Source organism: Phocoena sinus, chromosome 7, assembly GCF_008692025.1.
Source record: "Phocoena sinus isolate mPhoSin1 chromosome 7, mPhoSin1.pri, whole genome shotgun sequence".
NCBI lineage: Eukaryota > Metazoa > Chordata > Mammalia > Artiodactyla > Phocoenidae > Phocoena > Phocoena sinus.
This window is the reverse complement of record NC_045769.1, coordinates 39,208,828-39,236,077: the sequence shown is the minus strand read 5'-3', so window position 1 is coordinate 39,236,077 and position 27,250 is coordinate 39,208,828. Positions and strand designations below refer to the sequence as shown.

At 40.8% G+C, this 27,250-nt stretch overlaps 1 protein-coding gene across 2 annotated transcripts in view; it reads right to left on the bottom strand.

Annotated features, from left to right (window-relative positions):
- Positions 1-27,250, bottom strand: part of HECW2 (HECT, C2 and WW domain containing E3 ubiquitin protein ligase 2) — a 250,867-nt gene that overhangs the window by 150,644 nt on the left and 72,973 nt on the right. For both annotated transcript variants that reach the window (XM_032637764.1, XM_032637765.1), the window contains exons 2-3: positions 20,351-20,458; positions 3,930-4,024 (exon numbers count right to left, since the gene is read on the bottom strand). In XM_032637764.1, coding sequence (XP_032493655.1) covers positions 3,930-4,024; positions 20,351-20,458 — 203 coding nt within the window. The remainder of the gene's footprint in view (positions 1-3,929; positions 4,025-20,350; positions 20,459-27,250) is intronic.

Below are 27,250 nucleotides of genomic sequence, written 5' to 3'. Positions count from 1 at the left end.
AGTCAAGAAATAGAAACCACATTTCAATTCTTAAGTTTAGATTACACCCTTCCATCTTATCTTTGTGGCACTCCCCACCTCCCTTAAAAATCATACACCAAGAGATAAAACTTTCACTAATCCAAGCCAAGTTGAGGAACTTCAAAATAAATTCCATTCAAATTTTGAAATATAAATGTCCATTTCCAGGCTTCCCTGGTGGCGCAGTGGTTAAGAATCCGCCTGCCAATGCAGGGGACACGGGTTGGGTTCGAGCCCTGGTCCAGGAAGATCCCACATGCCACGGATCAACTAAGCCCGTGCACCACAACTGCTGAGCCTGCAATCCAGAGCCCGTCAGCCACAACTACTGAGCCTGTGTGCCACTACTTCTGAAGCCTGTGCACCTAGAGCCCGTCCTCCACAACAAGAGAAGCCACCGCAATGAGAAGCCCACGCACCACAACAAAGAGGCCTCTGCTCCCCGCAACTAGAGAGAGCCCGTGTGCAGCAACAAAGACCCAACGCAGCCAAAATTAAATAAATAAAATAAACATTAAAAAAATTTTCCATTTCCTTCTCTACTTCTTGTACCTTAGTCAAAACTATTTTGTGTGACACTTAACTGCTTCCTGATTGTTTCACATATCATTTGCAATATGCCTAGGGTACCATCCAGGCATCACTACTTCGTTCCATCCAGATGCACATTGTCCTGCAAGAAGTAACTGAGGAACTCTACAGGAAAGGGAAGAGCAGCCATCCTAATCGTATGGTCTCCTTTCTCACATATCCTTTTGCAATGAATCAAGAATAAAAAAAAGTTATGTCTTCTCTGTCATGCATACTTTGACGTCATTGCCATTCATCAGTGTACACAGTGATATGTGCCACTTGGAACAGGAAATCCTTCGCTTCAGGGACAGATAAAGGCGACCATCACTCACTACCATGTATTGTTTCAACACGGGTTGACAGTATTCCTTCTGAGTTTTCCTGGCTTAAATCTATGAAGGGAGTTTATTTAAAAACCTCTCTCTAAACACTGAGTACAGATATGTTTATTATCACTGATGTTCCTATTTCTGGTGATCAGGTTGGTCTTTCCTGGCTTTATTGTCATGAATGATAAAGCTGAATTCTCTGAATATTAGTTCACATGAGCATTTTATTACCACGTTGTTGTAAAGGACACTGTTTATCTGTGAATTCTGTGAGAATTGTTTCATATTAGCCTTTTGCCAGACAGTGAATTACATTTTTAAAAGGAGAATTCGAGGGCATTTTCTTTAGTTTCTATAATTTCTTACAACATTTTAAGTAGGCTTTGAATGATGACAGACTATGAATCTTTGCAAAGTCTCCCTGTTCTCACTTGGCATGAAGAGACATCATGTTTTCGGAGGGGGCACATCTCCCCGGGCAGTGTGGTCCATTTGAGGGGAGGCCACGGTTTGTGAGATGCCTGGCACAGGAAGGGCAGCTGTTGCTGAGTGTCTGTCCCAGATGCAGTCTGTACTACCTCTCTATTTGCCACTTTATAGTCCAGGGGTGTGTGTGTATGCTGAAAGCAGGATGAGGCAGACACAGCGATGCTATCTGGCCAGTTGGGTGCTGTCTCTGCTCTATTTAACCTAGGGATGATGAGTCAGAGGGGTACAGAACAATATAATAAAACAGATGTACTTGGTGAGAGCCAACCAACCCAGTGTCATCAAGCATTAAAATGTGGTTGCTACTGCCCAACTATTCTTTGCATCATGGAATGATCCTAACTAAATGAGCTTTGTGAATATCGATGTGGTCAGTCAGTACAGTATCTACACACAGGTCATATTCCTAGGTGAACATCACGCTGTCATAGAAACACAGTGACCAGCCCACAGTGAAATGCCCATTGGCACAGCCTCTCAATAGCAGATATAGACCCAACTGTCTCAAGCTTGGTCAGAAATCTACCGACCACCAATTCCATTAGTCAGCCTTTGAACCAAAATATTCTATTATGATTGCCAGTGCTGTATCTATGAAGCTTTTAAGGTGCTCTAAAACCTGTCTGAAGAAAATTAATTATCTCCAACTATCCACAGGCTTTGACAGAATAATCTCAATGCAAAATCAAATGGAAGAAGATCAATGCTCACCAGGCTGTAAGCTCCCGGCCATCAGTGATATCTGATCATGGAAACTGCTCAAATCCAAGAAAATCTGACTCCAGAAAGTCATGTTTGGAAGCTATTATCTAATTTCACACATAGTTAATTTTTCAAACATTTTATTATCAACAGCCCCACTTTTCTAGTTTTACAATTTTTCTTTTTAGAATATTAATTAGTGTGTTCTAGTGCTTACTGTGACATGGCAGACTTTGTAATCAACAACTGTTATTCTCCTTGTGAACCTTCGAAGTCTTATATAGTAAATGTGGGTTTTTAAAAAATATTCTATACTTTGTTCACTATAATAGGAACTCAAATATAATTCAAATGTGAACAGAGTACTTAGATATTGAAAATTTTGCACATACCGTTCGTTCCCTTTACCTAAGATGCTCTTCCCTCCCCCTCTTCACCTAAGTAACTTCTACTCATCCTTCAGATTGTCCTGAAAACATGCCTTCTTCAGGGAAGCTTTCCAAGACCTTCCTGATCAGGATGAATCCTGCTAGTATATGCTCTCATAGCCCCATTTCACTGCCCCTCATAGTAATTATCACTCAAATAAATACAATTCAGTTTAATTGAGTCTCTCTCCCCCACCAGACCAGTGAGGGCAAGGGCTGTGTTTTTGCTTATCATTTCATTCCTAGTGGTGGGTATAATGTCTGGCACTTACTAGGCACCCAATGAATATTTGTTTGAATGAATAAATGAAAGGAAAAGACTGCTTGATATCATATTGGTGGGCCAGACAATTTCAAAATGCCATCTGCAGAGATTACATTCTGAATTTCAGGGAGTCAACCTGTTCACTTGCTTATTTCCAAAAATGCATGCATCTATAAATGTGTACACACACACACACAATATTATGAAGATTCTATATTACGAGAGTCAATAATTTTCTTCTATACTTTCTATACTTTCACGACCTGTTATTAATGACTTATAAACACTGCCATGATTTATATATCTTGGACTCCAAGAACCATCTGAGTTCAACCACCCATGTACAATGGAGTGCACCCTGTGAAGCTGTTAGATTCTAAAGTTAGTTGATGAAGTGAAAAATCATGAAATTGTGAAAAGTAATTCTTAAGAAAGTACCATGTTGGAAATGGACATACGTTCCTTCAAAAGTCCAGCACAATCAGTTTCCTCTGGAGCTAAGTTAGATACCTCTTTCTTTAATTGAGGACCTGGTGAAAAGGTTGGCTTCTGTTGAGTGGCCACGTGATACCAAACATATGTGTGGTACCTTTAAGCACTATAGTTCAATTCAGCATCAGGAGGGATCCCACACTCTCTCCTGCAGGAGCGGCGCACTCGTAATTCCCATCTCACACTCTCTTTGGGGTAAAAGTCTGTTAAACTGACTGGCAGGGAGAATCACCCACTACTTAAATTTTTTTTTTCTCTCTGAGTTCATGTAAATTAAATTCACAGAAGATGCAAAACGCCACCATTTCCTACCAACTGGCCACCCTGACAAAGTTTAAAAAAAAACTTTCCAGGATGGATGGGCACTCACCAATTTCCTTCAGGAATAGGTTCCCTGGAGAGTTGACTATATACAGAATTATTATAAATCAAGCCATATTTTCTCACTGGTTTACATTATGGATTTAGTGAAGCCATCCTGTAAGTTATTTCCTTTCCCAAAACGGCGCCCACACTGCTATGTGTTTCCTTTGCATTGTTTCCCATAACCCTGCCAGAGCTGCACAGGCAAAAATAGAAACCAAGGCCTCTGGGACTGAGGCTCAAGGAAGCAGCCTGAGGGGCACTCACCATCACAGCGGGGTTCTTCACCGTGATGCAGGGGGTCGTGGCTCGCAGGGCTCCACTAATGCCGTGGTAGTATTTGAAACAGATTTTTATCTCCGCTGTAAATTGATTGGAGAAAAACAGTCATTTAAACACTGAAACAAGTCCCTTAGGCATCACCTGAGGAAATCCACCTCTCCAACTCTCCGAAAATCCCACTCAGGACTCTTTGAGCAATCCCTTCTTTTCCAGTCAGAGGCAACAGATTATACCAATTCCTGTTTGATTTTATAGGCTTCTCTGAAAATGTCTAAGAACACCCCAAATATATTAGAAAAACAGTGCACAAAAACAACACGCCAAAATATTAGTGTGGAGATAAGAATAAGACTAGCTACCATTCAGTGAGGAGCTGCTGATGGACCACAGGGCTGCGTCTCTGCCCCCATTGTTACTGACCCTTCATATTTAACTCGGGAGGCAGAAATTCTTGTCCCCATAGAACAGCTGAAGCACTGAGGTTTGCCGAAGGTCAAACAAGTAAGAAACTACAGAGTCAGGACTCAAACCCCATCCAACGGGGCTTTGCCCCATTCCAAAGCCTTCACTCCTATCCTCTACAATATAGACAGAATGCAGCTGTCAATGGAAATAAAAAAAGAGCAGACAGAGTATAAAAGATTGCTGTAGGAGACTCTGTGGTGAGAGGGTCTGGGGACCTGACTTAAATGTAGCCACTAGTAGGGATCATATTCTGGAACCACCAGTAAATATATATCTACATCTCCACAGGTGTGGACGGGTGTATGTATATATATTGGATATAACTATAAGCGCGTGTGTATGTATATATATTTATATACTATATAATTTGAACTTGATAAAAAGCAATACAAATGTCAATTATTGTCTTTGGACAGTAACTACAATTACCATGAAGCCAACAAGTGTCAAAGATAAAACCCAGAGTCACTGAAATTTCTCTGTATACAGAGCATCTGAGTCACTGAAGCTTCCCTGTGAGATGTCTTTTTCCCAAGGTGTCATTTAATATAGGCAATGACGCTGATGGGCAGGCTGCAGAGGAGAGTCCTAGCCGATAGGAGTGGAGTTACCCTCTCAACTGAGTCACATGGATTCTTAAAGTGGGACCACTCGATGTGATTCCCCAAGGAAATTAATCTTGCACTGACTTTCCTGACAGCACCAAGTGGTCTCCTACAGAGTATTTGGTTTGCTTATTTTAAGGAAAAGATACAATGATTAAAGAAAAATCCTACTTTAGGAATTTATATAGGAATATTTAGGAATATTACATATAAAAATATAATATTTCTCATCAATGAAAAAATACTAAATCTCATAAAAAAAGGTCTATCATGGGTAAAATATCGAGTCTTTCCATTACGTACATTAATCACGAAGCAGTGATTCACAACGAAGGTGGCGTCGTGAAGTGAAAGATTTTTGCCATGCCCAGCACTATGCTAGACAGTGCAAGGGAATCAGAGAGAGGTTTCCGGTCTAGCAGGTGTTAAGATGACAAAGTCCAGAAGAGAAGCACTGAAGAGGCAGAGTGCCAGGTGGAAATGTGGAGATCGTGGAAAATATTCCACGTGAGGGCACAGTGGAGTCAGAAAGGTCTCATGGAACAAACAGAACTCAGACCCTCAACTGAGAAAAATGGGGTTGGAGAGAGTCAGGAGTGAGTGGTGGCAAAAACAGGGAAGCAGGAATGAGTATGCTGGCTTGAGGACCAGCAAGACGACCTTGGCAGCAACGCTAGCTTTACTATGAATTCCCTGGAACCCTACATAAGTGACTTGAGTGAGCACTAACACAGGTCTTTGTGATTATGGAAATGTAATAACTATAGATCTGAGGAAACCACTGTCCCACTTGCTTTCCTTCAAGACCAATAGCATGTATTCTGCAAGAATGAAGCTAAGTAACACGTACAAGGCCTGTCAAAGCAGAACAAGCTCGGTGACAGGCGGGAGGACTGAATTCTGCAGGCATGAGCTCATTAGTATCACGTTCTACATGCCGGGAACCAGCAGTATGTGAATCTGCCTGCAGCAGTGCCTCACAGACCCAGCCAATGGTCAGTCAGTGAGCAGCTTATTTTTCAATAAAGAGAAGTGCATTTTTACAAGACATCTTCCCTCTCAAGTTAGGATGCCACCTCCTCTTTTCTAATGTTTTAATAGTCAGCGAGGTAAAAGACTAGGAAACAAACAGACCCCAATAAGCGTCTGCTTATTTTTATCTGTAGATGTTGCTACAGACCAGCTTTGCTAGCTGACCCGTTCTGACTGTTACCTTACTTCTTGCTAAAACAAAAATCTCCAACCCCTGTGATAAATGAGAATCCCTGAAACTATAAGATAAACTCATTCTCATTGTGCACAGCAGATTTTGTGGACATGATCACCAAAAACCACAGAGCTGACAGCTTCACAATGCTTTTAAGATTCAGTGTAAAGCCAAGGGGACTTACACAAATCACCAGTTACAAAACCAAATGCATAGGCAGGTCCTGGTCGTCAGTGAGAAAAACCCAGTACCAGACAGAACTAGTTGCTTGCACCTCGACTGTTCAGGAGGACACCAGTGGAGACTTCTGCCTCTAAAATAGAGGAATGTTTCATGCTGAGTGGGAGGCTTCATCTTCACATATCATTTAGTGTTTTAGAAGGTCACTCAAGATTTTAAAAAATGGTGTAACTAAGCAACATCCCCTCTGAGGAAGAGAGAGAAGAGAGAGCAGAATTTTGATTAATGTCCCTGAACATTTTAGTTACGAGAAGAGGTAACTGGGAAGACTACTCAAAAGGGTGGAAAAGAGAAGTTGGTATTCATGCTTCTATTTTAGCTACAATTTTAAACTCTAACTGTAAGAGGAGACCAGAAAGCTACTGCTGAGAAACAGATACAAGAACAGGTGAAAGCAAACGTGGGCGTGATGATGGAGCATCAGATAAGGGAGGAGCCACTGGCCACAGGGCCAGCCCTGCTCACAGGCAGGAAAGATGAAGGATATGGACTAAGGAGCATTCTACCTGACAACGGTTTCTCCACAGCCTGATGTGGCAGCTAATCAGGCCTCAAATTATGGAGGGGGAATACATATAACTATTCCTTTGGATTATAAAAAAAGAAGAGTATTTTCTCCAAAGCAACTGCTTATAAAAACATGTTGCCTTACTGGGAATATACCCAGACAAAACTATAATTCAAAAAGATACATGCACCCCTATGTTCATAGAAGAACTGTTCACCAATAGCCAAAACATGGAAACAACCTAAATGTCCATGGACAGGTGAATGGATAAAGAAGATGTGGTACATATATACAATGGAATACTACTCAGCCATAAAAAAGAACGAAATGCCATTTGCAGCAACATGGATGCAACTAGAGCTTATCATACTAAGTCAGAAAGAGAAAGACAAATACCATATGATATCACTTACATGTGGAATCTAAAATATGGCACAAATGAACCTATCTACAAAACAGAAAGAGACTCATAGAGAACAGACTTGTGGTTGCCAAGAGGGAGGGGGGAAGGGAGAGGGATGGACTGGGAGTTTGGGGTTGGTAGATGCAAACTATTACATTTAGAATGGAAAAACAACAAGGTCCTACTGTATAGCACAGGGAACTCTATTCAATATCCTGGGATATGGGCTTCCCTGGTGGCACAGTGGTTGAGAATCTGCCTGCCGATGCAGGGGACACGGGTTCGTGCCCCGGTCCGGGAAGATCCCACGTGCCGTGGAGCGGCTGGGCCAGTGAGCCATGGCCACTGAGCCTGCGCGTCCGGAGCCTGTGCTCTGCAACGGGAGAGGCCACAACAGTGAGAGGCCCGTGTACCGCAAAAAAAGATAAAACCAAAACCAAAAACAATATCCTGGGATAAACCATAATGGAAAAGAATATAAAAAAAGAATGTCTATATGTGTATAACTGAGTCACTTTGCTGTAGAGCTGAGATTGTTACAACATTGTAAATCAATTATACTTCAATTAAAAAAAATGTTGCCTTAGAGGCAGTGAACCAGGAGAAGGGTGAGGCCTCCCACATTAACCTTGAAGGACCTACAGTCTGGGTCAGCTCCTGGAAGGAAGAAAGCATTGCCGAGTGGCATCTTCTCTCTCTCAGGTCCCTTCTGAATAGCTGAAGCCAGTCATGAATCACAGAAATATATTTTGGCCCCTTTCAATAATCTTCTGGACACTTTCGTTTATAGAGTTACTAGAAGATTTAGCTGCCTCTATTTAAATGCTGGTAAGACACAGAAACGCTTTTATTTTTTAAATTTTAACTTACCAGCTTCCATTAAATACAAATGAAGAGGTCGCCCAGAGCAAGAGCTTGCCAGCTCCACGTCTACCACAGATGGGAGGGTGATGGCTGTCCAAAGACGGCACTTTGTACTTGTTGGGGGTGACTGGGAAGGTAGGAAGAACTTAAACCTGTTCCCAAGTAAAGGGGTTTCTGTAATTGTGTCACTCTGACATTGCATTTTAAAGCAATCGTTCTACCATCTGCCTAAAGGAAGAAAAGATTTCCGTGTTTGTACATGAATAAAATACTTCTAGAACGATCACATGAAACTGGTAAAACTGATTGCCTTCAGGGAGGGGAAACTGGTGACTGGGGCATGAAGTTGGGGAGATAATTTACTTTCATTTTCGTGTCTTTTTAACATTATACTCTTTTCATCTATTATCTGTTCAAAATTTATCTTTAAAAAGCAATCTCAACTCAGCTACATTAACTCTAGGCAATGGTATAAGATTCCAAGCCTTCTCGGAAAAAGGTTCTACAGGCCACTCCCTGCAAGAAATGGTTTTGTTTCAAAGACTAGTATCTTTGAAACACCATCCATCACCTTAAATAGCTACAAGATTCACTTAGGTAGTAGTAAATAGCTTGCTCCTATTTAGAAAATCTGGATTTTCCTCAAGTTTTAGAAGTTGACTATTTTGAACCATAAAGATGGATGCAATGGAAATGTACTTCTTCCTTTAATCATTTCTGTTTCATTAGAATAGAATAATCTAAAAAAAAATCAAGCTAATAGGAATTTATTCAAAAACATGATTTTAACCACTGCCTTTGTGCTTTTATTATATTCTTAATATTATGATTCCTATTGATAAGCTCTTTTATTCAGAGGCCACAAGTAGGGAAAGAGTAAACACATTCTAATTCTCATGCTTTTGAGGAAATTTACCCAAATTTCCAGGGACGTGCTCACCTGTTTATACGGTACCGCAGGTTGTCTTCTCTTTAACAAGGGCCAATGCAACCTGAAAGGGCCAGGCCCTACCCTGCTAAAGCTCAGAAAAACAATCTTGAAAATCAAAGACAGACAATATCAGTATAATGTGGAAGAACCTAATAGGGTTAGAGAAGTAATTGGACCTTGTTTTTCTATTTACTTAGTAATGGCAGCTGGACCAATGTTGGAAAGTAAAGATAAGTAGAAATAGGCAATAAAACATAAAGTATTCTGGCAGAGAATGAAAAGCACCAAACCTCCATCTAAGGGGCAAAAAGGCCCTTCTGATGTTGGTGGGAAGGGCCTTATGAATGGAGGTTAGAGCAGGGGCTCTGACAGTACAAATAAGAGGCTGAGGCCACCCCTTTCCCCCTACCCAATAAAAAGTCACCCACAAAGGTTCTGTTTGGGCAAGGCACCGCATCTTAGAAAGCACACTAACCTGAGTGCCAATCAGAGATGAGGCTCTCACTTACACAAGCCACATGCACCTCTGCTATGCAGTTTCCTAATCCTGCCCACTTCCTAGGGCTGAGACAGGTAAGATATGTGAAAGCACTATATAATTCATACAAATGGCAATGTCCTGTTATTACCATTAATGATCACAAAGCAGTTCAGTAAACAGCAATGAAGCTATTTCTAAGCTTATTCACTGATCCAGGAATCAGTGAGTTCTCGAACATTGCCTGGCACAAAGGTGATACTTAACTAAATACTTCACGATGGTTGGGGACATAGATGGATAGATGAGTAGAAGAAATGAAGGAAGGACAAAAAGCAGCTCTGAATGAATGAATGACCATAGTCTGTGAAAGCCTATGAAGAATAAAATAGATATCCTAGCATGCCAAGGCAATTCCTGAAACCTCTTACATTTCAAAACTCAAGAATACACATTGCTCAGGGGACCCATTCATTTTCTGCAAGCATAAGCTCATTTGAGGAACTGTGACAGTCCTATGACAAGTAAGTGCAGATGAAGCTGATCCTCCTCTCCAATGTCTAGGAAGGTCACTTACTCAGAAATAAACCTGTCTTTGTCCTTCAAATTCATTCCAGTAGGTCCCGTAATAATATAAGTGTGGGCCTCCTGCCTCCTTTGGAGTTTATTCAGATAAACCAAAGCCATTTTACTTTCAGAAACAGGTTAAATAGTGCTCAAATCCAGGTTTGCCCATGAACTCAGATTAATTTTCTGAGAATTTACTTTGCTTGGACTTCTGATTAGCTAAAGATAAATTTTCTCTCTGAAGATGAAAGCAAAAATTTTTTAATGTCATAAGCTTTCAAGATCAGAGGCTGAAAACAGAAGTTTTTAACCCATACCCCCAATCCCGACTTTTTTGTTTCACACCATCATCTCCAGAGATTCAAGCAAAACTTCATTATGCTGGGAAGTCCCCTTAGTGCTGCTCTTGCCAGACACGGGGTTAAAAAAAAATTGATGTCGAGTAGTGAGAAAGATGGCGGAAGAGTAAGACGTGGAGATCACCTTCCTCCCCACAGATACACCAGAAATACATCTACACGGGGAACAACTCCTACAGAACACCTACTGAACGCTGGCAGAAGACCTCAGACCTCCCAAAAGGCAAGAAACTCCCCACGTACCTGGGTAGGGCAAAAGAAAAAATAAACAGAGACAAAAGGATAGGGACGGGACCTGCACCACTGGGAGGGATTTGTGAAGGAGGAAAGCTTTCCACACACTAGGAAGCCCCTTCGAGGGCGGAGACTGCGGGTGGCGGAGGGGGAAAGCTTCGGAGTCGCGAAGGAGAGCGCAGCAACAGGGGTGCGGTGGGCAAAGCGGACAGATTTCCGCACAGAGGATCGGTGCCGACCGGAACTCACCAGCTCGAGAGGCTTGTCTGCTCACCCGCCGGGGCGAACGGGGCTGGGAGCTGAGGCTCGGGCTTCAGAGCGCAGGGAGAGGACAGGGGCTGGCGGCGTGAAAACAGCCTGAAGGGGGCTAGTGCACCACGGCTAGCCGGGAGGGAGTCCGGAGAAAAGTCTGGAGCTGCCGAAGAGGCAGGAGACTTTTTCGTGCCTCTTCGTTTCCTGGTGCGCGAGGAGAGGGGATTCAAAGCGCTGCTTAAAGCAGCTCCAGAGACTGGCGTGAGCCGCGGCTATCAGCGCGGACCCCAGAGACGGGCATAAGACGCTAAGGCGGTTGCTGCCACCACCAAGAAGCCTGTGTGCGAGCACCCCCCATCCGGGGAGCCTGTGCAGCCCGCCACTGCCAGGGGCCCGGGATCCACAGACAACTCACCCGGGAGAACGCATCGCGCACCTCACGCTGGTGCAACGTCATGCCGGCCTCTGTCGCCGCAGGCTCGCCCCGCCCTCCGTGCCCCTCCCTCCACCCGGCCTGAGTGAGCCAGAGCCCCCGAATCAGTGGCTCCTTTAACCCTGTCCTGTCTGAACGAAGAACAGACGCCCTCCGGCGACCTACACGCAGAGGCGGGGCCAAATCCAAAGATAGGCCCCGGGAGCTGTGAGAACAAAAAAGAGAAAGGGAAATCTCTCCCAGCAGCCTCATGAGCAGCGGATTAAATCTCCACAATCAACTTTATGTACCCTGCATCTGTGGAATACATGAATAGACAACCAATCATCCCAAATTGAGGAGGTGGACTTTGAGAGCAAAATTTATGATTTTTTCCCCTTTTCCTCTTTTTGTGAGTGTGTATGTGTATGCTTCTGGGTGAGATTTTGTCTGTACAGCTTTGCTTCCACCATTTGTCCTAGGGTTCTATCCGTCCGTTTTTGTTTTGCTTTTGTTTTTCTTTCTAAAAAATTTTTTTCTTAATAATTATTTTTTATTTTAATAACTTAATTTTATTTTATCTTACTTTATTTTATTTTATCTTCTTTCTTTCTTTCTTTCCTTCCTTCCTTCCTCCCTTTCTTTCTTTCTTTCTACTTTTTCTCGCTTTTATTCTGAGCCGTGTGGATAAAAGGCTTTTGGTGCTGCAGCCAGGAGTCAGTGCTGTGCCTCTGAGGTGGGAGAGCCAACTTCAGGACCCTGGTCCACAAGAGACCTCCCAGCTCCACATAATATCAAACAGCGAAAATCTCCCAGAGATCTCCATCTCAACACCAGTACCCAGCTTCACTCAACGACCAGCAAGCTACAGAGCTGGACACCCTGGGCCAAACAACTAGCAAGACAGGAACACAACCCCACCCATTAGCAAAGAGGCTGCCTAAAATCATAATAAGGCCACACACACCCTAAAACACACCACCAGACGTGGACCTGCCCACCAGAAAGACAAGATCCAGCCTCATGCACCACAACACAGGCACTAGTCACCTCCACCAGGAAGCCTACACAACCCACTGAACCAACTTTAGCCAATGGGGACAGACACCAAAAACAACGGTAACTACAAACCTGCAGCCTGCAAAAAGGAGACCCCAAACACAGTAAGTTAAGCAAAATGAGAAGACAGAAAAACACACAGCAGATGAAGGAGCAAGATAAAAACCCACCAGACCCAACAAATGAAGAGGAAATAGGCAGTCTACCTGAAAAAGAATTCAGAATAATGATAGTAAAGATGATCCAAAATCTTGGAAATAGAATAGAGAAAATGCAAGAAACATTTAACAAGGACCTAGAAGAACTAAAGATGAAACAAGCAACAATGAATAACACAATAAATGAAATTTAAAATACTCTAGATGGGATCAATAGCAGAATAACTGAGGCAGAAGAACGGATAAGTGACCTAGAAGGTAAAATAGTGGAAATAACTACTGCAGAGCAGAATAAAGAAAAACGAATGAAAAGAACTGAGGACAGTCTCAGAGACCTCTGGGACAACATTAAACGCACCAACATTCGAATTATAGGGGTTCCAGAAGAAGAAGAGAAAAAGAAAGGGACTGAGAAAATATTTGAAGAGATTATAGTTGAAAACTTCCCTAATATGAGAAAGGAAATAGTTAATCAAGTCCAGGAAGCACAGAGAGTCCCATACGGATAAATCCAAGGAGAAATACGCCAAGACATATATTAATCAAACTGTCAAAAATTAAATACAAAGAAAACATATTAAAAGCAGCAAGGGAAAAACAACAAATAACACACAAGGGAATCCCCATAAGGTTAACAGCTGATCTTTCAGCAGAAACTCTGCAAAACAGAAGGGACTGGAAGGACATATTTAAAGTGATGAAGGAGAAAAACCTACAACCAAGATTACTCTACCCAGCAAGGATCTCATTCAGATTTGATGGAGAAATTAAAACCTTTACAGACAAGCAAAAGCTGAGAGAGTTCAGCACCACCAAACCAGCTTTACAACAACTGCTAAAGGAACTTCTCTAGGTAAGAAACACAAGAGAAGGAAAAGACCTACCATAACGAACCCAAAACAATTAAGAAAATGGGAATAGGAACATACATATCGATAATTACCTTAAATGTAAATTGACTAAATGCTCCCACCAAAAGACACAGATTGGATGAATGGATACAAAAACAAGACCCATATATATGCTGTCTACAAGAGACCCACTTCAGACCTAGAGACACATATAGACTGAAAGTAAGGGGATGGAAAAAGATATTCCATGCAAATGGAAATCAAAAGAAAGCTGGAGTAGCAATTCTCATGTCAGACAAAATAGACTTTAAAATAAACACTATTAGAAGAGACAACGAAGGACACTACATAATGATCAAGGGATTGATCCAAGAAGATATAACAATTGTAAATATTTATGCAACCAACATAGGAGCACCTCAATACATAAGGCTAATACTAACAGCCATAAAAGGGGAAATCAACAGTAACACATTCATAACAGGGGACTTTAACACCCCACTTTCACCAATGGACAGATCATCCAAAATGAGAATAAATAAGGAAACACAAGCTTTAATGATACATTAAACAAGATGGACTTAATTGATATTTATAGGACATTCCATCGAAAAACAACAGAAGGCACATTTTTCTCAAGTGCTCATGGAACATTCTCCACGATACATCATATTTTGGGTCACAATTCAAGCCTCGATAAATTTAAGAAAATTCAAATTGGATCAAGTATCTTTTCCGACCACAACGCTATGAGACAAGATTTCAATTACAGGAAAAGATCTGTAAAAAATACAAACACATGGAGGCTAAACAATACACTACTTAATAATGAAGTGATCACTGAAGAAATCAAAGAGGAAATAAAAAATACCTAGAAACAAATAACAATGGAGACACGACGACCCAAAACCTATGGGATGCAGCAAAAGCAGTTCTAAGAGGCAATTTTATAGCAATACAATCCTACCTTAAGAAACAGGATGCATCTCGAATAAACAACCTAACCTTGCACCTAAAGCAATTAGAGAAAGAAGAACAAAAAACCCCCAAAGTTAGCAGAAGGAAAGAAATCATAAAAATCAGATCAGAAATAAATGAAAAAGAAATGAAGGAAACGATAACAAAGATCAATAAAACTAAAAGCTGGTTCTTTGAGAAGATAAACAAAATTGATAAACCATTAGCCAGACTTACCAAGAAAAAAAGGGAGAAGTTTCAAATCTATAGAATTAGAAATGAAAAAGGAGAAGTAACAACTGACACTGCAGAAATACAAAAGATCATGAGAGATTACTACAAGCAACTCTATGCCAATAAAATGGACAACCTGGAAGAAATGGACAAAATCTTAGAAATGCATAACCTGCCAAGACTGAATCAGGAAGAAACAGAAAATATGAACAGACCAATCACAAGCACTGACATTGAAACTGTGATTAAAAATCTTCCAACAAACAAAAGCCCAGACCAGATGGCTTCACAGGCAAATTCTATCAAACATTTAGAGAAGAGCTAACACCTATCCTTCTCAAACTCTTCCAAAATATAGCAGAGGGAGGAACACTCCCAAACTCATTCTACGAGGCCACCATCACCCTGATACCAAAACCAGACAAGGATGTCACAAAGAAAGAAACTACAGGCCAATATCACTGATGAACAGAGATGCAAAAATCCTCAACAAAATACTAGCAAACAGAATCTAACAGCACATTAAAAGAATCATACACCATGATCAAATGTGGTTTATTCCAGGAATGCAAGGATTCTTCAATATATGCAAATCAATCAATGTGATACACCATATTAACAAATTGAAGGAGAAAAACCATATGATCATCTCAATAGATGCAAAGAAAACTTTTGACAAAATTCAACACCCATTTATGATAAAAACCCTGCAGAAAGTAGGCATAGAGGGAACTTTCCTCAACATAATAAAGGCCACATATGACAAACCCACAGCCAACATCATCCTCAATGGTGAAAAACTGAAAGCACTTCCACTAAGATCAGGAACAAGGCAAGGTTGCCCACTCTCACCACTCTTAGTCAACATAGTTTTGGAAGTTTTAGCCACAGCAATCAGAGAAGAAAAGGAAATAAAAGGAATCCAAATCGGAAAAGAAGAAGTAAAGCTGTCACTGTTTGCAGATGACATGATACTATACATAGAGAATCCTAAAGATGCTACCAGAAAACTACTAGAGCTAATCAATGAATTTGGTAAAGTAGCAGGATACAAAATTAATGCACAGAAATCTCTGGCATTCCTATATATTAATGATGAAAAATCTGAAAGTGAAATCAAGAAAACACTCCCATTTACCATTGCAACAAAAAGAATAAAGTATCTAGGAATAAATCTACCTAAGGAGACAAAAGACCTGTATGCAGAAAATTATAAGACACTGATGAAAGAAATTAAAGATGATACAAATAAATGGAGAGATATACCATATTCTTGGATTGGAAGAATCAACATTGTAAAAATGACTCTACTACCCAAAGCAATCTACATATTCAATGCAATCCCTATCAAACTACCACCGGCATTTTTCACAGAACTAGAACAAAAATTTTCACAATTTGTATGGAAACACAAAAGACCCCAAATAGCCAAAGCAGTCTTGAGAACGAAAAATGGAGCTGGAGGAATCAGGCTCCCTGACTCCAGACTATACTACAAAGCTACAGTAATCAAGACAGTATGGTACTGGCACAAAAACAGAAAGATCAATGGAACAGAACAGAAAGCCCAGAGATAAACCCACACACATATGGTCACCTTATCTTTGATAAAGGAGGCAGGAATATACAGTGGAGAAAGGACAGCCTCTTCAATAAGTGGTGCTGGGAAAACTGGACAGGTACATGTAAAAGTATGAGATTAGATCACTCCCTAACGCCATACAGAAAAATAAGCTCAAAATGGATTAAAGACCTAAATGTAAGGCCAGAAACTTTCAAACTCTTAGAGGAAAACATAGGAAGAACACTCTATGACATAAATGACAGCAAGATCCTTTTTGACCCTCCTCCTAGAGAAATGGAAATAAAAACAAAAATAAACAAATGGGACCTAATGAAACTTCAAAGCTTTTGCACAGCAAAGGAAACCATAGACAAGACGAAAAAATAACCCTCAGAATGGGAAAAAATATTTGCAAATGAAGCAACTGACAAAGGATTAATCTCCAAAATTTACAAGCAGCTCATGCAGCGCAATAACAAAGAAACAAACAACTCAAGCCAAAAATGGGCAGAAGGCCTAAATAGACATATCTCCAAAGAAGATATACAGATTGCCAACAAACACATGAAAGAATGCTCAACATCATTAATCATTAGAGAAATGCAAATCAAAACTACAATGAGATATCATCTCACACCAGTCAGAATGGCCATCATCAAAAAATCTAGAAAGAATAAATGCTGGGGAGGGTGTGGAGAAAAGGGAACCCTCTTGCACTGTTGGTGGGAATGTAAAATGGTACATCCACTATGGAGAAGAGTATGGAGGTTCCTTAAAATACTACAAATAGAACTACCATATGACCCAGCAATCCCACTACTGGGCATATACCCTGAGAAAACCATAATTCAGAAAGAGTCATGTACCAAAATGTTCATTGTAGCTCTATTTACAATAGCCAGGAGATGGAAACAACCTAAGTGTCCATCATTGGATGAATGGATAAAGAAGATGTGGCACATATATACAATGGAATATTACTCAGCCATAAAAAGAAACGAAACTGAGCTATTTGTAATGAGGTGGATGGACCTAGAGCCTGTCATACAGAGTGAAGTAAGTCAGAAAGAGAAAGACAAATACCGTATGGTAACACATATATATGGAATTTAAGAAAAAAAAAGTGTCATGAAGAACCTTGGGGTAAGACAGGAATAAAGACACAGACCTACTAGAGAATGGACTTGAGGATATAGGGAGGGGGGAGGGTAAGCTGTCACAAAGCGAGAGAGAGGCATGGACATATATACACTACCAAACGTAAGGTAGATAGCTAGTGGGAAGCAGCTGCATAGCACAGGGAGATCAGATCGGTGCTTTGTGACTGCCTGGAGGGGTGGGATAGGGAGGGTGGGAGGGAGGGAGACGCAAGAGGGAAGAGATATGGGAACATATGTATATGTATAACTGATTCACTTTGTTATAAAGCAGAAACCAACACACCATTGTAAAGCAATTATACTCCAATAAAGATGTAAAAATAAAAATGATGTCTGTGAGATCTAAGAGACACAGACTACACTTTTTTTTTTTTTTTTTTTTTTTGCGGTGCACGGGCCTCTCAGTGTTGCGGCCTCTCCCATTGCGGAGCACAGGCTCTGGACGTGCAGGCCCAGTGGCCATGGCTCACGGGCCCAGCCACTCCACAGCACGCGGGATCTTCCCGGACCGGGGCACGAACCCGCGTCCCCTGCATCGGCAGACAGACTCCCAACCACTGCGCCACCAGGGAAGCCCTAGACTACACTTTTAAGCAGTGATATAAACACCACCTGAGGTTTTCACACTGAATGGATTTTGAAACTATAGGGATGTGTGTTGGGAGAGTCCCATTCTGATGAATGAAGATAAAGTTACTCTAAAGCCAAATCTTTCTGTAATTCCTATTCACTGTCTTGCACTTAAACTTATACAACTTTTCTCAGTCCTTAAAAATGCATTGCTTGGGCTTCCCTGGTGGCGCAGTGGTTGAGAGTCTGCCTGCCGATGCAGGGGACACGGGTTTGTGCCCTGGTCTGGGAGGATCCCACATGCCGCGGGGTGGCTGGGCCCGTGGGCCATGGCCACTGAGCCTGCGCGTCCGGAGCCTGTGCTCCGCAACGGGAGAGGCCACAGCAGTGAGAGGCCCGTGTACAACAAAAAAATTTAAAAAATTAAAAATGCATTACTAAATATTTCCAATTTTACAACTATGCTACACAATACCCCCAATTTTGTGTGTGAAGAATTAAGGTGGAAATGCTAAATTAGAGGAGAAAAGCAAAAGCATTCCCAATTCCTAGCTTCAATATCAAGCCCATTTCTGTTAAATACTAAGACTGAGATGTGAAGAAAAAATTTTGTCATGCCAGAGATGTTTACTATACCCTAATCAGCCAGGACATTATGAATCTCTAATTCATACTTCATGGAGAAAGAAAATCAATCATGTCAAGTGGGATACTCTGTAAATGGGTCTCTTATACATGTTACAAATTATAGCAGTGTGTGGTACTGACTTCTTCCCAGGTGTTCACATGAGCCCCATCATGTGAATCTGCGCACTCCATCAACAGGCAACCATTCCTAGCCGTCTCCAGCATTTTAAAGCAAACAGGAAGGTTGTTTTTCCTTCTTCCCTGAAGTTCAGTTGGCAATACTTCTCAGCTAGACCATCCTCTTAAGCCCTGGGATCTTTTCAAAGGAGGAATTACACTGAAAGTAAACCCAGCTACTTCCCATTCCATTTTCACCAGATTCTTTTACCACTTATTTTTCTCATTACTTAGTAATGCCAGCTGGACCAATGTTGGAAAGTAAAGAGAAGTAGAAATAGGCAATAAAAACAAATCACCCATAATCTCACCTCCCAGATACATCCCTTGTTCACATTTTGGCAAATCTCCTTCCAGACTTTTTCCTACATGCTGTATTAGCTGGGATTACGCTGTATGTATCTGCTTCCCACTTATTGTTATATCATGAGCATTTTCCCTTAAAAACTACATTCCATGTAAGGAGAAAATCTAGCCAGAAATTGAACTATGAAAAAAAAGACAGTCCTTAGAGGACAGAAGTGGGATTCGAGAAAACTATGAAATGCTGACCTACCAGTAAGGATGGTCAAAGAAATTATCTGGTGTCTCTAATGGCAATTCAAAATAATAGATGTTAATCTTTTAAAATGACTTTTTATATTACAGAAGTTTTACATGCTTCAAGAAAGACATGCTTACATCAGATTTCCATTTAATCAAACTTACTTTATAATTTATGGTTTAATAACTACCATTCTTAAGTACGAGTATCCATACACTCTCTCTCTTTCTTGTATTAAATCCCTTGCATATAGAAAATTTAATTCTTACACAGAGCTAAACAGCTCAGAAAAATTTTAAAGAGCTCATTTTTTTCTACATTAAAGAAAAATAAATTCTGTAAATGTAGAAGTTAACCTGGACCAACTAGTAAATCATTTACATATATAATACCATATATAAGTACTATATATAAGCATTTGTATTTATAAGTAAGTATCAATATAAATCAGCTCAACTGGGAAATTGTTATTTGCAGTCAATTTCTGATTCCTAATAAATGACCTCTATGGCAGTGTGCCCCACACTATCTCATCTACACTTGGAAAGACCAAGACCCAAATGCAAAACTTATTCTGCTGCTGGGGAAAATAACAGTCAAGTATTCTACGGGCAAATAAAACTCTTAGATTAACTGAAATCTTGAATTATTCTTTCTGCTCCTTGTAATTAGTATAATATTAATTATAAATGAGATATAAGGGTATATAAATATGTGTAAAGTATTAAAATAACCATACATAATTTATATACCATACATTCATCAGGTACATTTTACACACACTAGTTTTTCAAATTATATGAACATTGTCTAATGAGTATTTTCCAAAACAATATATTTTCCAGTTTGGTGCAACATGGCATACATGTATAAATCAGAGCCCAAAACTTTTACAATAAAATTCAGGAAAGACTCTATAGATTTCTGCATATTTCTGCAATGCTCAATCACAAACTTATATTTCACACTTAGTTACTTACGCTCCATGAAATAAGGCCCAGGCTCAATTCTCCACACAATTTGTCCTTTTTGTGTTCCGGTTACACCCCTGTTTTTAGAATCCCAGAAGTTGGCTGGAGAATTCTCATCTGAAAAAAACAAAGAAACACTTTTTAATCTTAATTATAACCTCTTTGTCTTTCCTTAGCTGAAAGACTAATACAAGTTCTAAAATAAATGGAAAAAAAATAAAGGGGAAATATTAATGAACACTATTGTTAATGACTTACTTCCTCCCAGCAGATTACCCTGAATTTCTACATTTGCATTTATACAGGAGAATTGGGGAGGAGGGTGGGAAGGTGGAAAGGAGATGGCACATCCAGGCTTGGCCAGGTTGTTCACTGTTGCCAAAAGACAAAACCACAAAGAACAAAGGGTACGATTGCTCGTCAACCAGCAATGAGATGATATATAAGAAAAGGGTTGGGTGAGCTCCCATCTATAAAATCCTTTATCAAAAGAAAAGGAAGAGTAAGGCCAGACACTATTAAACTCTTAGAGGAAAACATAGGCAGAACACTCTATGACATAAATCACAGCAACATCCTTTTTGACCCACCTCCTAGAGAAATGGAAATAAAAACAAAAATAAACAAATGGGACCTAATGAAACTTCAAAGCTTTTTCACAGCAAAGGAAACCATAAACAAGATGAAAAAACAACCCTCAGAATGGGAGAAAATATTTGCAAATGAAGCAACTGACAAAGGATTAATCTCCAAAATTTACAAGCAGCTCACGCGGCTCAACGTCAAAAAAACAAACAACCCAATCCAAAAATGGGCAGAAGACCTGAATAGACATTTCTCCAAAGAAGATATACAGACTGCCAACAAACACATGAAAGGATGCTCAATGTCACTAATCATTAGAGAAATGCAAATCAAAAACTACAATGAGGTATCACCTCACACCAGTCAGAAGGGCCATCATCAAAAAATCTACAAACAATAAATGCTGGAGAGGGTGTGGAGAAAAGGGAACCCTCTTGCACTGTTGGTGGAATGTAAATTGATACAGCCACTATGGAGAACAGTATGGAGGTTTCTTAAAAATCTAAAAATAGAATTACCATACAACCCAGCAATCCCACTACTGGGCATATACCCTAAGAAAACCATAATTCAAAAAGAGTCATATACCACAATGTTCATTGCAGCTCTATTTACAATAGCCAGGACATGGAAGCAACCTAAGTGTCCATCAACAGATGAATGGATAAAGAAGATGTGGCACATATATACAATGGAATATTACTCAGCCATAAAAAGAAACGAAATTGAGTTATTTGTAATGAGGTAGATGGACCTAGAGTCTGTCATACAGAGTGAAGTAAGTCAGAAAGAGAAAAACAAATACCATATGCTAACACATATATATGGAATATGAAAAAAAAAAAAGGTTCTGAAGAACCTAGGGGCAGGACAGAAATAAAGATGCAGACGTAGAGAATGGACTTGAGGACACAGGGAGGGGGAAGGGTAAGCTGGGACAAAGTGAGAGAGTGGTATGGACATATATACACTACCAAATGTAGGATCGATAGCTAGTGGGAAGCAGCCACATAGCACAGGGAGATCAGCTCGGTGCTTTGTGACCACCTAGCGGGGTTGGATAGGGAGGGTGGGAGGGAGACGCAAGAGGGAGGAGATATGGGGATATATGTATATGTATGGCTGATTCACTTTGTTATAAAGCAGAAACTAACACACCATTGTAGAACAGTTATACTCCAGTAAAGATGTTAAATTTAAAAAAAAAGAAAGAAAAGGAAGAGCAAAGCTGGTAGAATATAACAGAATCAAGATGGGATGAAACAAACGGACACTGAGCTGTGAAACTGAGTCAAGACACAGCACAGGTTGGCCATGGACAGTGCTTAGGAGACACCAACTAAGTTATCAGGTTGGCTAGGACAATCGTTTACAAAAGGTCGGTAGCAGTAGACCTTGAGTCAATACAAGAAAAGGAAAGAGGAAGAAGGATAGAAAGAACAGATCCAAAGAGCAGCCTGAAAGTAGCATTCTCCAAGCTCTCTGACCTCATGGCACTAAGAAAATGGTAATATTTGTAGGACACACTGGAGTACATGAAAGAGACACTTACAACTTAAGATTATAGTAGGGGTGCTCTGGCTGCCCCAGGCTCTTCCCCACCCTGAAGGTGGAAGGAATTCATATTCTTTTTATTTTTTTTTTTGCAGTACGCAGGCCTCTCACTGTTGTGGCCTCTCCCGTTGCAGAGCACAGGCTCTGGATGTGCAGGCTCAGTGGCCATGGCTCACGGGCCCAGCCGCTCCGCGGCATGTGGGATCTTCCCAGACCAGGGCACAAACCCGTGTCCCCTGCATCGGCAGGCGGACTCTCAACCACTGCGCCACCAGGGAAGCCCAAGGGATTCATATTCTTTAAGTTGCTTACATCACACTAGTTTGAAGTTCTGTCCTAGGGCCCTGGAATAGGAAATAAAACTAAAAACAGGAAAAAGAGACCATTCAGAGTTCTATACGTACACAAAAATGTGTGCAGAGATACTGGCTCTTAAAATCAGATGTACCTCATTTGCTTCCCCAAATCCCTTTCCCAGGAGGGAAGATTAGGGATACATTTTAACTGAGAGCTGGAATTAAGCCGAGGGTGAAGTAAGAGATCCACTAAAATAAGAGAGGAGAGAAAAGGTCCCAAGCCCAAGGGAATAGTCCTAAGAAAAACCTCATTTCTTATGAGCATAAAAGGAACAGAAAGTGGGCCAGGTGAGGGGTTGGATAATCCAGCTCCACTGGATTTCAATCCAGTGGTTGTCCTTGGGGCCCACTGGCTTCATCACATTGAGAAGTCAAAGAAGTTTGGGAGGAATGGTCCTTTCCTGCTACCTGTAATCAGCACAGTATAAGTCAAAGACTCTTTATCGTGAAAAGGCCAAGAAGCAGCCACTGTTCTTGTAAGAATGGAAAGGCATAACTGACTCAGGGCATCACCTCCCCTCATAGATAAACAACACAAGGCAATCCACTCCATTCCATCACAAAAATAGAAACACAACACTGATATTTAGAAGGTACTCAGACAATCACCTAAAACTGGATTTGAAAGATGTCATGTGGCTCCTCAGGGCAGACCCTGCTCACTGCCTATCCCTTGAGCCTCTTTCTTGTCAACTGAACCCCAATTCTGTCCGAGGTAACAATGTGCCCAGTTAAAAATAGTTGCCTCTCCAGAATCCCTTGCAGCCAAGGGTGGCATGTGGCCAGTGAGACGTAGGTAGAATTCTACTGGGTGGCACTTCTGGGAAAGCCGTTATTTTTCTGATTGATAAAAGGACAGACTCAATAATCTTTTTGTTCTCCCCCCTCCCCTCTCCTTAGATGAGAGCCACATACTAAGAATGGCAGAGAAAGAAGCTGGAAGCATCCATGATGATCCTTTGAGCCCTGAATGGCCTTCAGGCTTTTTGCTACCGAGGCAAAAATAAATTCCTATTTACTTAAGCTCCTGTGGTTGGGTTTCTGTTACTTGCAGCTGAACACAATTCCTAATAGACACAATTACCATCCTAAAAATCACTCAGTGATTTAGATGCATCATGCCTGACTTGACCCAGAATCTCTGAGATTGCATCACTTCTCCAGGTTAGACAACAAAGGTAGTTTCTTCCTTTCTAAAACATACTGGGCAGAGCTGCTGGCATAGGGACAGGGACCCTCATGTTTTCACAAACAAATGTATTGTATTAGCTGTTGGCCACATGCAAGACACTGGACCCTGAAGGGAACAGAACACAGGTATAGGGAGTAGAAGGTGTCCAGCTGTTCAAAATGCTTTTTTTAAAAAACACGGCTATGCACGTGGGAAATTTTCTGAAACTACTGTTGTGTCAGTTTCCTCTTGAGGCCTCAGGAAAGATGAGGCAACATCAAATCTCATTTTAAGGAGCATGCATTAGGATCACAATGATAAAAAGCAACATTAATAAATTTGTACTTGGTAAAGTGACCTCTCTGTGAGAGGGTTTGCACTTCTGCTATTACTAAACTTTTTCTCCCCAACCCATCAGTTAAGTCAAACCAAGTACACACTACTGACATAATGACCCTGGGAAGATGGGGCACTAAGGAGCAGAAATAGGAGCGGGTGGGGGTAATGGGATGAGGAGATATCGTGAGAGGACTGAGCTCCACGCAGAAGTGATGCCTGAGGCTTGACACAACCCCTTACATGTTCCCTGGAGGAGAATTTTGACAGAGAACCAGTGCCAGCATCTCCTGTTCCAAGAAGGGCCACTAATAACTTTTTCTTTGCCAGTTATATTCACTTCAAGGTAGAAATACTGCATTGCACGAATATCCATCCTTGGTCTCAGAAGTTGGAAATAAGGGAGGATGAGTTATGGGTGCTTCCTCCCCAGACTCCTCACCAAGAAGGAGACCTAGAGTTAGGGGTTCGGTTCACCCACCAGCTTGTGTGAGTTGGGATAAAACATGTATCTCTGACTTTTACTCCTATCTTTGGTTCATAGGCTATGTGGACAACTCCATTTGGTTAAGTATATGATATTTAAAGAAATAAAGGCTAGCCCCTTGAAGCAAAATGTCAAAAATGTACCATGAGTATTCAGGCCCATAGGGAACTCAAATGTCCCATATATGTTGAGAAATGGGTCAGAATTAGGATGAACAGGCCCAGACCAGAAGCTTGATGGGTATGTTCTGATTTTTTTTTTTAAGCCCAAATGCCATAGCAAGAAACAAATCTGTAAACCTTCATGGGGAAGGTCTTATTCCCCACCAAGCACAGTGTCTGTCTGTTACCCAAGTTGCTTAATATTCTGGTTATTCTAGATGGAAATCTTTCTCCAGTGAGATTATGTTTCTGAAAATTCATCATCCCTGACAGATACTAGCACTCCTGCTACCGACTGGAAGCTACTCTTAACTGAAAATGTAAAATCCCTAGAAATAAACCAGTGTGGTGGCACAGAGTTCAAATTATTTTGTGCCGGCTCTCACAGTCTCCACCACAGCTCCAGCTCCTACTGACGTGGGCCAGCAGAGCTCTGACCAGCCTTGGCGGCACCATTCTAAAATATACCTAGAATGACTCATCCCTTGTCTTTGTTTCAAGAAGACCAATTTTAACTTGTCCTTCAGACTAAACCTTTTTTTCCTTAAGTAGGTTAACACTTTCATTTAGGTTGCCCTCCGTTCTAGGCTAGCCCAAGAACATCTTTTCAGTGACAGCATTTTTCTGCTCAGGTCTATTTTTTTATGGATATTTGAGGACAGAATATTTTTTCCCAGATTGTGTAAGTTGTTTTTCTTCACGCTCATTTAACATCTGTATTAGATGACTCAATCTTTTTAAAATGCCCCCAACTCCAAATAAGAAAAATAACTGAGTATAAAAACAGTACACCAAAGAAAGGCTTCTAAATTCCCTACATGTATCGTATAGACATAATTATACATCTATTTCTTCCTTTAATTGAATAAAGATTCTGATAGATCAAAGAAATGTCATTGGTCTTTAAAGCCAATTATCAATTTTTCCATTTATACTTGGCTACTTCCCTTTCCCATTTCTCTTAAGAGCTATTCAAATCTGTCTCACTGTTCTCACATCCTGATTTCCACCCTCTGACTTACAGCAGGGTACCATGCACCCTATGGCATCTAGAACATGGAGGACATCAAGCCCCATTTCCCTGGTTTCTCCCTCTCCCTACTGCCATCTTTTCTGAACCCACATGTATTTCTTGCTTTCTTGCCCAGGGTTTTGCCCCCCATTATGGTGGTGCCCTTGACTCAAACCCTTCCATCAGTCACCTTCTCTCACCTTGACCTTTAGCTTCTTCCTCTCAACCGAGAAACACGTCAGCTTCCATGAGACCTATTTGTCTGCGTCTGTTCTTGGACCATTGCCTTCCTTGCCCCCTTTCCCACCCACATTTTTATTTCCCTTCTTACTAACATTAAAATATCTGTTATAGTTACAATGGAGTCTGTATTCTGGGAGTGTACGTTCTAGATACTTAGGTAACTTTCTAGCTGGAATATAATTACAAAAAGAAACATTGGGGATGTTTAATTCATGTACCTAAATATCTTTTCTAAACCTTATTTTGTTTGGCAGGGTTTATATGAAGCTTGTCCACTCATGTCTCTTACATATTCTTAGTTCTCTTATAAATCTAGTTGGCAGTACATGTTCTGTAAATAAAAAGGCAAAGCACACACCCAAAAAGCCCTAAAATCCTTCTAATATAATTTTCATTCCTGTTTGTGAATATTGTGGGAACATGATCAAGAAACCTTTTGAAAATCTTTACTCTTGCCTTATTTTAGCAATCCATGATACTTTCCGAAAATGATTTCATATAGTGTTTTTTAAAATTACAGTTGATCCCTGAACAAAGGCAGGGGTTAGGCACACCGCCCCTCTCTGAAGTCAAAAATCGACACAGTCGGCCCTCTGCATACGGATGGGGTTCCTCCTTACCCACAGGCAGTTTCCGTATCTGTGGTTCAACCAACTGTGGATCACATAGTACCGCAGTATTTACTATTGAAAAAAATCCGTGTATAAGTGGACCTGAGCAGTTCAAACCCATGTTCTTCAAGCATCAACTATACTCTTCTAGGGCTTTTCCAATTAATTTTTTTTTAATACTGGAATTAGTTCTGTTAAGTCTGCTTCTCCAAGGAAGAAACAAAGTGTTTGGACCCAGAAGTAAAGGAGTAGGGATATAAGATTACACCACACAGAACTAACTCTCTTCTATTAACTGCAGAGTATAGTAGCTCAGAGAATTTTCTCAGAAATTTGGTTAATTAGGTGAGAAATAGTCCCCTTCCCTTAATGAGAACCACATGATTTTACCTT